General features: G+C 38.5%; 1 protein-coding gene across 1 annotated transcript in view; it reads right to left on the minus strand.

Moving 5' to 3' along the window:
- The window catches only part of LOC138042234 (glycine betaine transporter 1-like), a 23,565-nt gene that overhangs the window by 544 nt on the left and 5,521 nt on the right, over nt 1-17,500 (minus strand). Inside the window, exons 2-3 of the mRNA XM_068888047.1 lie at nt 6,183-6,246; nt 1-2,047 (exon numbers count right to left, since the gene is read on the minus strand). The exon at nt 1-2,047 is cut by the window's left edge and continues 544 nt beyond it. Coding sequence (XP_068744148.1) covers nt 319-2,047; nt 6,183-6,246 — 1,793 coding nt within the window. The 3' untranslated portion in view covers nt 1-318. The remainder of the gene's footprint in view (nt 2,048-6,182; nt 6,247-17,500) is intronic.

Consider the following 17,500-nt stretch of genomic DNA (forward strand, 5'->3'; position numbering starts at 1 on the left):
AAATGGCTCGCAATGTATATTCTATAAATAAAACAAATGAATAGACCACTAATTGGTTTTAATAAAAATAGTAGAAGGGATAGCTCTCGAAAGATATAAAATATAGTTAAAAGTGACTTCAGTTGACTATTTAAAAAATCTTGGCCTTTATAATTTTATAACTTCGCATCCTCAAAAGTAGGAGGGTTCTCATCAGTATGCGTTAGATTAGCTACCACAGTAGAGGGCTGGTCAAATTTCGACGCGGCGGCATCATTTTCAGTTTTTGAAGAGGAGATCATGCCGATGGTATATTTCATATCCATGTCACTGCCGTGTTCAGCGACCGTCATGATTAATGTGAACCTCACACAGATCAATTTCATGGCTTACAGCACTGTTTGCTAAACCTTTTTCACCCAGGTCGATACTATCGGTATGATTGACGTGATGTTCCATCTGAGCAGCAGCAAAAGGGTAGGTTAACATCACAGCAAAGAAATCTTCAACCATGTTTCCGTATATGTTGTACTTCTCCCGCATGGCATTGCGGATGGCAGTGCTATAAGCGAAGAACCCAAACAGCACAGCCCACCCAACGTAGGATAGGCCAGCAACGACAGACTCCAGACATAACAGTAAAATCCAAAGATAAAACGGAACTGCCAGAATGAGCATGTAGAGCCATTGCCGGTCTTTTGATCCACCAAGTTTGTACGCGGTTCTTCCCATAGGATACCATGGGGCGACGGCAGCCAAAAGTACTTTGCCGATGCCTGAGAACGTCGGATTGCTTATTACGTCTAATAGGCCAGTGCTGAACTTTGGACCGTGCTGATCAAGGTCACCAGCTTCCATCTTAACTGCTCTCCACAATGCTACGCACATGAAGCACAGTAGAATAGTATAAGGGACACCTGATGCTATGGACACTGATCGAAGAGCATTTAGTCCGCTTGGGCCTCCCGCATAGAGCAAAGCTGTGGCACATGCGCCTTCGGTTAAGGCCCAAAATACACGCTGGATGATAGGAGGATCCGGATCACCGTTGGCGGAGAGACAATCAATCACTAAGGAACCGCTGTCGGAGCTTGTGACAAAGTAGAGGATGATTCCAATGAGAGACACGATTGAGAGGAACATTCCAAGATCACCATATTGGCCCATTACGTCAAACCACATCTCGTTCGTTTGTCTACACGATAATCGGTACAGTCCGTTCATTGACTCTGTACTGTATTTTCCGCCAAGGAGAGATGAACACGTGATGTTTGCTCTCTCTGCATCTCTTTCCATTTTCAAGCCTGCACTGCCAAAGATGCAAAACCACATAAACGAATATATAATCGGAGCTGTCATTGTAGCATTAATGAATTCTTTGATGGTTCTACCTTTTGAGATCTTGGCGATAAACATACCCACGAAAGGAGACCAAGCGATCCACCAGCCCCAGTAGAAGATCGTCCAATCGTTCATCCAAAACTGCGCCTGTTTTCCGTCTGGTGCGTTTCCGAGTTGAGCAAATGCATCTGTGTGGAAGCCAAGTTGGACGATCCACTGGATGTAGTATCCAATACTTTGAACGTAAACATTGAGTATGTGCCAAGTGTCCTCGTAAAAGAAGCCAATCAACATGATGAACATGCCAATGGTGAAGCAGATCTCGCTTAGCCGTCGAATTCCAACTTTCAGGCCACTGACAACTGAGGCAGTCGCACAGGCTGTCACGCACCAAATGATGACGATTTGATTCGTTTTAGAGAATTTGATCTTGTCAAAAACGCGGTTGAAGCCGGTATTCATCTGGATGCAGCCGAGTCCAAGACTGGTGCAAACGCCAAACATGGTGCAAACTACTGACAGGATATCCACTGCATCGCCCATCCAACCGAATATTCTGTCTCCGATAAGAGGGTAGAAGCAGGAACGAATGGTCATAGGAAGGCCTTTTCTGTAACCAACAAAGGCAAGGAGAAGTCCAACGATAACGTACACAACCCAGCCGTGTATACCCCAATGAAAGAGAGTCAAATTGATAGCATCCTGAGCTCTCTGATTATCGTTATACCTGTTGAAAAGATTTAAAACGTCTGTGAATTCTCAAAGCCGACAAATTATAATAAGAGCCTGTTTGCAGGCTGGAGACCTCACTATGTCGCTGTTTGTATACTAGTATGTTTCAAAACAGACAAGATCTTTGACCCCGTTCAGAGTCGGTACCAGTGCTCTCTGATCCAGGCACAACTCGAAGAATAGATCCCAAGATTACCTGCGAGAAAAATGTGGCACAATAGCGAAAGACCGGAAATAAAGCTTGTTTCGTTTGGTGAGCTAGCATTTCTTAAGTTACCTCGGTGAGGTATCCAACCTTTTTTTTCTCTCTTTTTGCCTGGAAGACTCGAAATGCATACGAAAGCACATTGAAAGATGAAGAGCGTCCGTTTCGGAACGGGTCGGTGCGCGATTTTTTCCATTCCATTCAATTCAATTCAATTCATTATGCACTATTTACATCAATTATAAGATAGTTAATACTATAATATCAACACTTACTAGAGAATAAATATAAGACATAAAAGCAGAAAAAAAAGTCAAAAAGATAGGTACGTGGTAGCCAGCCAGAGTAGCCACTGGCTTTATTTCGAGCTGGAAACCACCATATTAAAGATAAATGCGGCATTAAACAAAAATTAACATTAAATAATAAATATATCTAATTGTTTCAATCATTAACATTGTTTTAAAATATATATGATTAGATCTAGTAATTATTATATGAATATATAGACGTGCTTACATAACAAAAAAATAAGTAATAACTAAAGAAATTATTGCATTGCTCAAAAATTACAATTCAGTTTTTAAATTATTTTGTATAAGTAAGAGAAGCTGTTTATATTATTTGCATTTAAAGGAATTATAAGGTAATTTTTTAGGCTGAAAGAAACTGACTCCCAGATTTTTGATGCTGAGAACTGAAATGTTGATTGACCATATCTAGTTGTTGAATTGATGCCAACATCAGAGAGAAAAGAGAAGAATTACAAAGAAACAGCCGACACATCTATTTTGTAAAGAAAGAAAAATAAGAGAATTTTCTGGAAGATACGTAATTAAAAATGTATCGAGGTCATCCAGACTTCACCGCAATTACTGTGTATTTACTTGTAAACAAAAAAAACGTCAGCTACCTCGGCTCAAGTATGACAAAGAAAACACATCTGAAAGGTCATGGGAGAGTGGAAAATGAAATCAAAATGTCATTTATCAACTAGGCATGCTGAGAGCGATTTACTCAGAAATGTTTTTAAAAGTCTCATCCACTGAGTGGAATACAGTAAGTTCAACCTTGGTTGGGACATAGAAAAGAATCCTGGTCCATATCCTATAGCTTCTCAGTGGTGAAACTATTGATGTTCCTTATTGTCAAGGGACCGTTGAGGTGTTGGGTTCAATGCGCGTAGTCAGTGTGTAGCAATGTCGTTTTGTGCTCTGAAACATATTTATTATAAGCAGTCAATATGTTCCCCAACCGGACTTGGTGAATACAATGAATGTAGGAAATGAGTTGGACACTGCTCAGGTGAATTAAAGCCTGGACCTAGATCTATTTCATGACGGAAAATGGAGTGGAGTGGGCTAACTATTGATCCATTTTATATAACACGAAATAACTTTGGGACATCGTGAGCAGCAATAAGATTTGAAACCTTAACTGTTAAATAGGATGATATATTATCACGTGACTGGTCAAAGTTAATTTTAACACAGAAATCTCAGCTAAAAGGCAACACTTTTTATCATTTCCTGGTGACTGGACTTCCCTTTGTGATGTTAACACTATTGGGTACATCATTTCTGTGCTTGGACATTTCAAGATAATTTTAATAATTAATAATTAATAGTGCCCAGTGGGGACTGGGCACTAGTACAAAACATATTTAACAAAGTTCGTTTTCTTTTAATCTAATAGTAAGGAAGTGAAATAAATTTTAGCATAAACTGTTGCCGTTTTTTTTATTTTGAGGTTTGTGCCCGCAAAAAGTCACGTGACCTCATTTGCATACACCATCCACATCATTATAAAAACTTTTGTAACGTTCTTAGTCTGCAAAAGTCTTAGGTCGTTTTACTAAAACTTCAGAAGTTAGACCACCCCCTCACGTTTTTGTGCCATAACTTGATTTGGGGCCAGGTTGGGGCCCAAGCCTTAATTTACTTGAGTGGTTTATGAATACTATCAAGACATACGCATCTTACGTTAACAGAATTACCAACAAAAGTTAGTCTTCAACACAACTTATTAGATTGAGTACAGTCCATGCAAGACAGTGTACAGTGGGAGTGGCAGTCCCCATAGGAGTTCTGCAATAGGTTTGCTTATTGTACCTCCTTGCCAAGTGCTTTTCAAAATTAAAGCACATACAACTGTTTCGTTTATTTTGACAAACTGTGAGTAGAGTGGAAATGGAAGAAAAGAGACAGTGGGAAAGAATTTCATCATTTATGCCAAACAGCACTTGAATTCATGTGATTACCTCTAGTAATTTTTACACTAGCTACGAGCTTCAGTTCAAAGAAAATTGGTATTTTCAATCACCGTGGTGTGCAGTTTTCAGTTTCCCTGCTCGTCTCTAAGGAAACTTCCGATGCAAATTTCTCCCACAACTTGTACTGTAAAAATTTCTTTGCAGTTAATGGTATCCCGAATAAACCCTGACTGCAGTGTCTTGTTTCGCATTCTTACAGATAACTACAAAATCTAGACAATTTTAAATCTAGGCATCTTCTTTTCATTTTCCTACAAGTTTTTCCTATATTATGTGTTAAGCAAGAGAATTTTGTGGGGCTTAAGAAAAATAGTTTTAGAGGGTCTTTTAGCAGTGCTTTACCGTGGCAACATTTGGGGCCTTGCAGACAACCTTAAAAATTGCGCGAATGGAATAACTGTTTTATTAAAATGTCATTAAATTCTGAACTGTTTTACTTACAGAAGGACACGATGTTTTCTCAGTTTTTACAAAACGACCGACGCAATCAGCTGTCATATCCGGTCATTACGGTATATGAGCTGCTAACCGAGACTGAGTGGGCCAATCAGAAAGCCAGAAATGCAAAATCCGAGATTGAAAATTTAATAATTCATTTTTTTTTTCGCCATTAGCCACCCACTTCTAGTTTGCAAATTTGTAGAAGACCCTTTCGAGCCTCCAAATTCCAGACAGCGGGTGACCAGGCCAATAACATCACAAAAAAGCACCTTGTCACAATTAAATTTCTTTTCAAGATTCTTCGATGGTCTTGACCCCCATCACCTTATAGAGAACGTGATCAGTCTAGAGCATGATAACCTGAAGCTATATCCTGCACAGAATACCGGCTTCCTAATCGGCGAATCAATAGTATATGAACATGAAAAATATCCTTTTCTGCAATGCCATCATAGTAGGCATTGACGCTGTAAGGATGTTGTATAGTTTTCAAATGTTAAGAAATTTAAAAAACCGTTGTTTGATTTTATTACGTGTAAGCACCCCGGACGGATTTAAAATTGATACATCGTTTTAGAATTTCCGTTTAATATGTCTTGTCTATAATCTTTTTTACCTTTGGGCTTGATAGCTCTTATAAATTTATGTATTATTGAGCATAGTATTCCTTCCTTGCTATTTTTAATTATATTTAAGTAATCGCGAGTTTACAATTAAACATTTCTTTCGTTATTTCCTCTATTCAAGTAGGCAGTAGGCATTGACGTTGTATAGTTTTCAAATTTCAAGAAATTTTAAAAAGGTTGTTTGATTTTACCACGTACAAGCACCTCCGGCGGATTTAGAATTGATATTCTGTTTAATTTGTCTTGTCTGTAACCTTTTTTTCACATTTGAGCTTCATAGCTGTTCAGTATAAACTGTTTTTTAACTATTGAGCATAATATTCCTCTCTTGCTATTTTTAATTTTACTTAAGTAATCATGAGCAAGAGATTATCATAATCTCCTGTCATGAGTTTACAGTTAAAAATACTTTCGTAATTTCCTCTATTTTAAAAATAGCCACCTCTATGTCGTTTTTCAAGTGAAAACGTTCAGCAAAGCACAGAACCACTTCGATTACCGAGGGTAGAAACAAAGTGAATCGTGAAATTTAAATGTATCCTCACACAATTTATTCAATACAACTCGGAAAACGTATGTAATTTACCTGCCAAAATATCGATTCCCAGACTCATAGCTTGCTGTAGAGGCATAATGGAAAACCGGCTCAGCTGAAAAGAAAGACACATTATGAATTTTAAAACTCATAAAAATACTGCGACCTGCGCAGCGAGGAATGAGAATACTTTCCACAATTCACACACAAAACGCGATGGTGTCATGAGCAGAAACTTGTTCGAAAACCAATAAACCTTTGCTGCTTGTTTTGATTGCATACAGAGGGAATATTTTCTCAGTCCGAAAACGACCTTCTTCAAACAATGATTACAGCATAGAAGTTAAGCGAAGACAAGGTCCCCCCGCCCTAACAGCCAAACATTACTTACTCTTAATACGACATCAAGCAAGATGGCGCGAAATCCACCGAAGGTGCGCGAAAGCTTTTCTCAGTCCAAGATTTAGCGCGGCCTAGCATTTATTCGCGTGCCGTTTCCACGGACTACACGACGAAAGGATTTCAGGGGTTACTCGTCTTTAGATTTCGAGTTTTCATTAATTTTCTCATTTTTCTCTGTCTTTTGGCAAACATATCTCAGCGTTCATTGACGACCTTTTTACACGTGATCATGTGACTGTTTTTTTTCGGAATAGCAACTAAAATGGTTTCAGTTGTGGGTTACAGTTGCCAGGAGTGCGTTCACTGGTAGACAGTAGTTTTACCTTAATCGCGTGTGGTAGATCAGACTGTAAATATACACCCTCACCGGGAATACTCGTTGAAATGTTTCCTGTTCCGATAGTGACGTGTAATCTTTTTGGTTTCCGCATAGGCTTGGTTTTCTTCGTTCTCGAAGGGGAGTAAAATTAATTAATGTGCCAACCAGATGTCGATTGGCTGTCGAAAACAAAAAGTTGTTTTTGTCCCAATGCGTGACAAATTTGAATAACAAAAGAAAGATTTGTAAACAGTTGCTCTCGCGACGCCTTTAAGTGCTTACACTTGTGGACCTCACAAATCTGCTTTTGTAATATCCGTCAATATTTTTTCCTTCTTAACTACTTTTTCCCTGGGGTCAAAAAAAATGAATGCTTTGTTCACAGTGGAAATGCACTTGGAAAGTTCACAGGCACACCTCTTTGACAAAGAAAAGTTTTCGGTCGAACGTAGTATACTACACAACTTTAAGAACATGTTAAGAACGTTTTCAGGTTCAGGTTCAGCCCCAAGACTAGACGTTCTTATAAAAAAGAGTGTATTCGGATATGCATGGGTGTGTTGTATAAATGCCCTGTTCTTCAAACGATGCCGCAGCTACAAAAACACAATAGTTGCCGAGTATTCTGCAGTTATTCCACCGTCTGAGTAATTAGTTAGTTTTGGTCTTTTGGCATTGATACACCTTGGCTGTTGAATTTTCTGGCCGGCAAGCCAATTAACACCGTGTCTACCCACGCAAAGCTTGAAGAATGCATCAGGAAGTTGAATCCAGAACATATCCTGAACCGCTTCCGGCGCTTTTTGATTAGTGTTCGCTTGGATAGAAAAACTTCAGGTGTAGGCCTTGTGTTAATTAGTCTTTAATTAACCAATTGGACACTCCAACGTGAACGAAGGCTTGCCATTTTCGAAAACCAAGGTGCTTAAAAAGAAACATGTTTATGATATCTAAACGGCTTGTTTATATTCAACTAATTCCTTGGGTCAACCCACTTCCCGAGGAAATATATTTTTAGGAACAGATTTTTCCCGCGAAAAGTATCCTATTTCCCTTGATGCTGAGATAGCTCTGTTTTGCTTGGCTTTTACAACGGTGGGGGTGCTGAATTTCCCAAGGAAGGTGTTTTATAAATAAATCTACCCAAGAAAGGGTTGACTCCGAGGCCAAGTTGGAAAATAGAGCGTTTTCACATGACGTCACGGCGGCCATGTTGGTGTTCCACAACAAAGAAATGGCGGCCATGATGGTGCACACATGCAGGTATATCCAGGAATCAAACTGGTCCCACTTCACATATATGAAGTAAGTTCTACACTTCGATTTATCTCGTTGTTTAATAGACTTTCAATGACATTTTTGGAAGAAGGAAGAGCGCGAGTTCGATCTCGGATCGCATGCGTCGAAGCATTCCCAGATGACCACTAGTCTACTGAGACAAGCGATGTTTCTTCCTGCTAATTACTGGGTTGCCACTGAGTATGGCAATCCCAGTCGGAAGCGGGTGGGATTTGCTTGTTTTCTTTTTTTCGTTTTACTGGGTTGCCAGTATGGCAATCCCCGTCGGCAAGTGGGTGGGATTTGTTTGTTTTATCATTTTTCTTTTTTTTTTTTTTTCCGTGTCCGTAAAAGTCTTACCTGCCACTCCCCTGCTAAGTGGTGGTGTCTTTGTGCATAGAGCCTTCTGCTCGTATTTTCTTAGGATAGAGAGGGTAGTGGAAATGCGTAAATTTCTCTGGTGGACACAGTAGAATGATAAACTTAACCGGCAATGGCGTCGAAAGTCATGTAACGCGAATGGCGTTTTAGTGGATCTTTGAACAAAATATACCCTCATGAAGCTTAATAATGGCAAGTCATTTGGATACTGAACAAGACAGCAACGAGTAATGGACTTCGACGACAATCTATCGCCCTTCGAACCGAAATCAAAGTGAGCTGTATTTCTAAAATAATATTTTACCCAGTGTGCTGTTATGTAGAACACTGAAACCAAATGGAAAATTCTCTGGTAACTTATGGGTTCAACAAAGACAGAGAACGAATCGAACACCTCACGTGGATCTGTGATCAACTCTGCACAGTCTTCCGGTAAAGAAAATAATTGAAAATAAGACAGCCAAGAATTATTTGAAAGAAAGCTTGTCGTGTATTTTGTGCTTCATTATTCAAGGAAAAGGTTCTTCATGGAAACGGTTTGATCCTGAAATTTAGTTTGTTGCAATATTACGCATATTTGACACGACTGAGTTTCTTCTCTTCACGCACGTAATGAAATAGAAAGGGGTTTTTGCCTCAAATAGCAAATATGTTGTTTGTTTTAAAAAATTGTTCGCTGGAAAAGGTGGCCTTTATGAATTCATCATGTTTTTTGATATGCGACCTTAACTGGATAGTTTTTATGGCAATAGTAACGCATTTTCTTGTCAAATGAGGTTAGCGTCTTTCTGGTGTGTTAACTTAATTAAATCGTGAGTTTGTATTTGCCGTCTGCCGCGTAACCTTGATTTCCACTCTCAAAGTTACCTCCAGAACCTACTTTTTGCGTAGAATGAGCTTTTTAATAGAATGATGTTCTTGTCTTCTGTGGTGATACTAACGGTTCGGAATCATGTTGTGAAAAAATATTTATAACGCATCACACGCGCAACTTGATCGCCCGATTACGCATAACATCCACTTGGCCTTTTTGACATCCCATTGAAAAAAACTCGTAAAATATTCGCGGACCGGTCGATTTCTCCGAATTGCGAAAGATTTTAAACAAAAGCGGAAAATTCCAGTGTTAAGAATTTTGCCATTGTAGTGTAAAGCCAAGAAATGAAGATTATTTGGGAAGCCAACAATATTCCTTTAACTACCTTGGTTGTTAATCCAATTTATTGCTACGACTTGCTGGTGCGAAGATTGTTTACATGAAAGTCACGTTTTTGCGAAATTTGAGTGTGATGAAATTACATCATTTGTGTGATAAATATCCCTTTACTCTAACGCAAAAACATTAAGATAGTAACAAACTTCATAATTATTTGACCATTTCTTCTGCTTTTGTGCTTGTCAGCATCGTGATTTGCGATAATTCGGAAGTCTGTTTTTTGTATCTAATAGATGTTTAGATTTTCAATTAAATGGCTCGCGATTGTGTAAATAGTTCACCCTGAAGTCAAAATAGATACGTTTCCCAGGAACCCGACGAGTAATGGACTTAGACAACAATCTTTCGCCCGTCGAGCCGTAATCAAAGTGAGCCGTAGTTCTAATATTGTACCAAGTGTGGTGTTTAGTACAACACTGAAATCAAATTTCATTAATTGTTGTTAGTCAAAAATTATTTGAAAGAAACCTTGTTGCTATATTTCGCTTGATAATTCAAGTAAAGGGTTTTTCAGTAAAGTGTTTGATGCTGAACACTGGTGGGAAATTTATTTAGTCGCGTTTTTGACGCGGAGTGTGTTGGCAGCTTGTTTGCACGCACGCAATGAAATGGGAAGTTTTTACTTCCCTCTAATAGCAAATATGTTGTTTGTTTCAATAAAATTACTTTTGGCTGGAAAAGGTTTTTGTGAGATTTTTCTGCCCGTTCTGAATATCGTTGCGTATTATCCAAGGTTAACTAATTTGCATATTTGTTTACACGTCTTAAAAGTTTCGTTAATCTTATTTAGTGCGCACAGGGGGAGCTACCTCAGATCTTTGCCGTTTTTGTGGTTTGGTTTCGGACGCACTGGACTGACAAAATTTGTTTGGCCCTTCCAAAAATGTCGAAAACTTTTGGGTCAAATTTTCAATTTTTCAAGCGTGGAAGCACTGAGAGTCTGAGACACAGTAAAATATTTGCTAACCACAAGTGTCAATCACACCGAAATAAACACCAAATACTCTAAAAATGGAGATTAAATGACATTTTCCTTCAAATCAGCATAATCATAGCATGTAAATTGACAAATCTGTCAGATTTCACCTCTGACAAAATTGACGGCGTCTCGAAGGCTAATACTTAAATACGGAATGATGGAATGCCGGAACGGTGGAACGCCGGAATACTTAAACACGGAACGCCGGAATACTTAAACCCGGAACGCCGGAATACTTAAACACAGAACGCCGGAATACTTAAACACGGAACGCCGGAATACTTAAACACGGAACGCCAGAATGAGAAATAACAGTATAGTTTACCACGTGAAATGAATGGCTTGATTTCAAGTACACCACTGCAGTTAGGAGGGAGCTTAAGCACGTGCGTTTGTGAGACGCAGATGGCAACCGGAAGAGGACATTTCTCGTACCAGGACGCTTATTTCCCTTTCATAAACGATCGTTGCCATTTGAAACGGTCTTTGCCATTTCTCAGAAAGGTCGTTTCCATTTGAAACGGTCGATGACATTTCTTAGCTCTGAATTACACTCATTAGGTCTAAGAACTCAAAAGTTTGCGGTTACTGGGAGTTGTGTCTCGCTGGTCATATGAGGTAGGGTGAGTGCTAAGAACCCGAGTTCGAGTCTTTTTCCTCCAGTTTTTCTTTTATAAATGTTTTTTTTTCCCTCTTTTGTCTTAATTTTTGTTAATATTTTTTCTTAGTTTGTTTCTTTTAATTTTCTTTGAAGTGAAGTGTGTAGTCGACCGTTCTAAATGGCATCGACCGTTTCAAATGGCAAGGACCGTTTACGAAAGGGAAATAAGCGTCCTGGTACGAGAAATGTCCTCTTCCGGTTGCCGTCCGCGTCTCAAAAACGCGCGTGCTTAAGCTCCCTCCTAACTGCAGTGGTGTACTTGACATCAAGCCATTCATTTCACGAGGTAAACTATACTGTTATTTCTCATTCCGGCGTTCCGTGTTTAAGTATTCCGGCATTCCGTGTTTAAGTATTCCGGCGTTCCGTGTTTAAGTATTCCGGCGTTCCAGGTTTAAGTATTCCGGCGTTCCATGTTTAAGTATTCCGGCGTTCCGTGTTTAAGTATTCCGGCGTTCCGTGTTTAAGTATTCCGGCGTTCCATGTTTAAGTATTCCGGCGTTCCATGTTTAAGTATTCCGGCGTTCCACCGTTCCGGCGTTCCATCATTCCGGCATTCCATGTTTAAGTACTAGCCCGTCTCGAAAGTTTCGTAAGCCTTTACAAAATAATCACCGGTCGCACTTGTCTCAGGGAACTGGTGACAGATTTTTTCGCAAAAGAAAAATTTGCCCAGTGCGTCCGGGCCCTTTCCATGATTGCCTTATAAAGAAAGAAATCTGTCAATCATTAGAAAACCGTTACGAGTATGCGACATGCGAGGATGTTTTTTGCCCATGGTGATTTGGCTATGAATTATGAAATCATTTTTCGGTAATGTTTATGAGCTGTTAGCTTTGCTTTGCGGCAGTACAGAGTTAAAACAATCCATTTCTGTTCCTTCTGAATCTGTTGTTACGCCTTCTGTGTATAATCTCGAGAACGTGACCAGCTATGTTTGCGGAATGAAGAACATTTGCGGTGTCAGCAACCACTTGACATGCGAAATGAAATAGCTGATCATATTTGGAGGATTTCGTTCCTCAGCATAATGCCTTGTTGACAGCGATGTTGACAGGCAGAATCACATGATTGAGAAGAACCATTTCATTGTCAATCCTGCGCGATCAAATTGTGGTGAAGTTGGTTGCCTTAGACCAGAGTTAGTAGACATTACGTGTTTTGTCGCCATGTGGCTTTTTGTCGTATTGAGCTTCTTGCTGGGAACGCTCAAACCACTCACTTATGCACACGCCGTTCGCGGTAGACCCACACTAAAAGATGTCATTGAGCGAATGTTTTGGCCCGGGTCGGTCGGCGAACTGAAAGAAAGCTATATCATCAGTTGAGAACAAATGTGCACTAAATGAGCAAATATATGAGAATCATGATATGAACTACACTGATATGAACTGCTTTGAAACCAAATACCAAACAAGAAAAGCACGGAACTGTGAAAGCCTCCAAGAGAAGAAAGTTGGTGAGCACAAAGTCAGTACTGATGCTATCGAGTCGCAGAAAGATAGTCTGCTAAGCCGGATGCATTTAGTTAAAATTTTGAAAAAGAAGGTGAATTTACTATCCATTTGTATTATTATGGCTGTTTGTTTTCTGCTATTACAGAATTTCTGTGTATTTCGAGCTGTAATGTTATTTCATATTCAACTATTTGTATCGTTTGGAATCATCCTCATGCACTAATGTTGTCAGCATTTTGTACCATGCTTGGTGCAGCGTGTTATGTTTGGATGAACCTATTTTGAATGCATTCAATGACTGTGACCTATTTGAGAAAGGCGCACAGCTATCTGTTGTTGTCGATGTTGATAATGAAGAATCAATAAATGACTTGCAACTTCGATCTCGTTATGCTACGTTTGTTTATTGTAAATGTTTAAAAGGGCGTCGCCATGTTGTTCAAAAGGATGGAGAACCAAGCAGAATTTCAGCGAAACTTACAGCTAACGCGAGCCTTACAGGAGAACATATTTGAGAATGCCACATAGCCATCTGTTGTTGTGGATATTGATCATAAAGAATCAGTAAATGACTTGCAACTTCGATCTCGTTATGCTAAGTTTGTTGATTGTAAATGTGTAGGAGGGCGTCAACAAAGGGACCGAGAACCAAGCAGAATTCCAGTGAAACAACTATCACGAGCCTTGCATAAGAGCAGATCTTTCAGGAAATTAGTTCGAAAATATATTAAAAAGAACGTACCGAAATCTTCTGCCATGCATTTATTTACGACATTGAGTGTACTTAATCGTAAGTTAGACTATTTGTATGTAAGACTAAGGTCTGCTGCTAAGAAAAGGAGTACTCAAAGGACGTGGTGGACAGCACATCGAAGGAAAAACCTAAAACTCGCCGTGGAAGAGTGAAACTTAGGTGTAACTATACTTCAGTAAGATATGTGTATAAGAACATTAACCATAGGATGAATCATGAATCATACAGAGTTAAAGCTGTCTAATGATATAGAGAAAAACCCTGGGCGCATTGATCATACCAAAACTATTCAAGCGCCTTATAGTCAAGGCAATGTGGAATTGTTCGGCCAGAATGCAGGCACTCGGTGTGTAGCAATGTCTCTTCACTTATCTATAATTACAGGAATAATATTATCTCATCAGTGGACTTGATTAACATCATGAACATTGGTAATGAATTGTATTCTGAGTTATCTAGACTGTCCAGACAAACTTTCCTGTTGTTAACTGAGGTACCAGAAGTGCTCAATGTGTTTAATACAGATTATCAGCTTCAATACAGTTCAAGCTATAGTGGTACTATAAATGGTAGAGCCATTATACATGGCTTGAGTTTGTGTATGCCTTTGGTTGATGCTTTGCTAACATTAGTAAGGCAAAACTACCAATCCTTTCTTTTAACAATTGAATGTAATACTGTTTCTATGTACTGTACTCCAGGTGGTAAATGTAAAATATTTGATTCACATGCTAGGGATGCATTTGGTATGCCCCATTCTCAAGGAACATGTATATTATTAGAAGCACAAAGTATACAGGATGTCACATGTTATTTGCAAACCCTGTATGAAAATTCAAATACATTGTTTGAGCTGATAGATGTTCACATAACAAGACTAGAAAAGGACAATAATCACTTAGATGATGAGAACAGTGAAATCTCTCAATCAGAACTTGCTGATCATAGTGATGGTGGAGAAATGGCGCATATTTCAACAAGAAACAATGAGTCTTTTATACGACACTGTTGTGCTTTACCATTTTATAGCATTTGTTTTTCAGTGGTTAAGGCATGCACCTACTGGAATTCACAAACTCTAGAAGCAATTATTGACCATGGAAATGAGTTTTACAAGGAACAATTTTCATGTCCTGATGAAAATCTTTGTTTACGCAAATTTCCAAACAAACTTCAAATATATGATGCAACTATTGATGTTGTCTTTACAGAACAAAAAGAAGGCATATTTAGTTGTGCATCCAGCAGTAGCAATCTCTTCCAGAACTTTATTTTGGATAACACAAGAGGCAATACTGGATTTATAATATGGTTTTCAAATTACTGTGCAAGTTGCATATTTCAGCACAATTCTAAGACTGAAAGCATCAAATACTACTTAATAATATTCCATAGTGTTGGAACTTTAGATGAATTTCAAACGGTCAATGACAGCAACTTCCTTCTTCAAGCCCTTGCTAATACTGTTACAAAAATCAATACAACTAGTAATTTAGACGTAGCATACATTATCAGATTTCTAAACTGTTACAGTAATTTGTCAAGCACTTTAAGACAAAAGGTATTAAGGAAACACAAATCCAATAGGCAGAAAAACGAAGTGAAAGTTATGCAAACATGGAACCTAGTGCCAAACGAAAATACTTGGTTAGTAAAGCAGAATGGTACAAGTCATTAGATCCTACAGAGAAAGAAAAACTCTTGTCTGACAGAACAGAGTGGTACAAATCACTAAATCCAGCAGAAAAAGAAAAACTCTTGTCTGACAGAGCAGAGTGGTACAAATCACTAAATCCTGCGGAAAAAGAAAAACTAGTGTCTGACAGGGCAGAGAGGTACAAATCACTAGATCCTGCGGAAAAAGAAAAGTTCTTGTCTGACAGAGCAGAGTGGTACAAATCACTAAATCCTGCAGAAAAAGAACAACGCTTGTCTGACAGGGCAGAGTGGTACAAATCTTTAGATCCTGAAGAAAAAGAAAAACTCTTGTTTGACAGAGCAGAGAGGTTCAAATCACTAGATCCTGCAGAAAAAGAAAAGCTCTTGTCTGACAGAGCAGAGTGGTACTAAGCACTAAATCCTGCAGAAAAAGAACAACTCTTGTCTGGCAGGGCACGGTGGTACAAATCTCTAGATCCTGCAGAAAAAAAAAACTCTTGTCTGACAGAGCAGAGAGGTACAAATCGCTAGAGCCTGCAGAAAAAGAAAAGCTCTTGTCTGACAGAGCAGTGTGGTACAAGTCTCTAGATCCTGCAGAAAAAGAACAAATAAATCAACAAAAAAGGCGGAACTATGATGCAATGGAACCACTCATTAAGGCACAATAGTTGAACAATAAAAAACAAGAATATTGCAGCATAAATCCTATAAAAAAGCAAAAAATAATAAAGTGCATAAGTGATGCAGCAAAAATTTCTAGAAAAAAGGCAAACGATGTTCAGCATAAATTGGATCACTACATATCAGTATTTCAGAATACGATCAGAGAGGGGCCATATTACATATGTTCAGTTTGTCATCGAATACTATATAGAAAAACAGTTATGTTACTTAAAGAAAATAAATACAGCATACACCGTCTTTTCACTGAGATAAAGTCATTTGATGACAAACAATACATCTGTAGAACATGTCATGCAAAAGTTTCAAAAGGGCAAGTACCATGTCAAGCTGTAGGTAATAAACTGGAAGTTGAAAGGAAAGTATGGGTACTCTGTCAACCGAGAAATAAAGTTGTCGCCAGTTAAGTACTTCAATGCAAGACTTTCACATCACAGTGGTAGATTTGCTACCAATCCTGAATCTCTTCTTTGCTCAGTTCATCATAGAACAGAAGAAAGTATCAGATAGCATCAATATTGCTCTGAAAAAAATGCATGGCCAGCCTCTTACTGCTTCTCAAATAAGATCAAATAATATGCAAAATTTACAAAATCTTATTAGTAAAGATCAGGCTTATTTATTTTTGAGACAAATTCCAGGAACAACACCTTATTGGCAAAAATTTATGTATGAAGTAGTAGCTATGGTAAAACAGCTTGGAATACCAACATGGTTTATGACATCCTGTGCTGTCCTTAGCTGGCCTGAACTGTTTCAGATTATTGCAAGAACACAAGGCAAAAATCTAAGAAATGAACAAGTTGATGCTTTATCTTATAATGAAAGATGCTCAATGCTGAATGTAAATCCTGTTGTTGTTGCTAAGCACTTTCAATATAGAGTTGAAACATTCTTCACTGAAATTCTTCTAACTAATGCAAACACAATTGGTAAAATAGTATACTATGCACTCCGCATTGAGTTTCAGATGAGAGGCTCTCCTCACTTACACATGCCTTAATATGGACATCAGATTGCCCTGAACTAACACATGATACCAAGGAAGCTTATGTTCATTTCATAGATGAACATGCCTTCCTGATCAGAGTCAAGACCCTGAGTTACATGAGCTTGTAAAAACCTACCAAAAGCACAGTCATTCAAAGACGTGTAGAAAATACAAAAACATTAAATGTAAGTTTAATTTTGGGCACTTTTTTACAAACAAGACTATTGTGGCTGAACCTCTTTCTGATGATTTAAATCCAGAAAAAAAGACGAGTACCATAGACAAACAAAAAGAAATCCTTAGACTAGTTAAAGAAAAAATAGAAGTGTTAAATCCCAGTAAGGCAAACTATAATCCTACATTAACAGAAGCTGATATTTTCAAATCTGTAAACATAACTGAAGAGCAATATTATTGGGCTTTATCCATTTCACCTGACTCAGACTATGAGCTGCACCTTAAAAGACCAACAAACAGCTGTCTTATTAATAATTATTTTATTGCTGGTATTAAGGGTTTTAGAGCGAATGTTGACTTGCAACCTGTATTTAACCACTACAAGTGCATAACTTACGTGTGCTCGTAGTTTAC

The sequence above is a fragment of the Montipora capricornis genome, chromosome 3 (genome assembly GCF_036669925.1).
Source record: "Montipora capricornis isolate CH-2021 chromosome 3, ASM3666992v2, whole genome shotgun sequence".
In the NCBI taxonomy this organism is placed as follows: Eukaryota; Metazoa; Cnidaria; class Anthozoa; order Scleractinia; family Acroporidae; genus Montipora; species Montipora capricornis.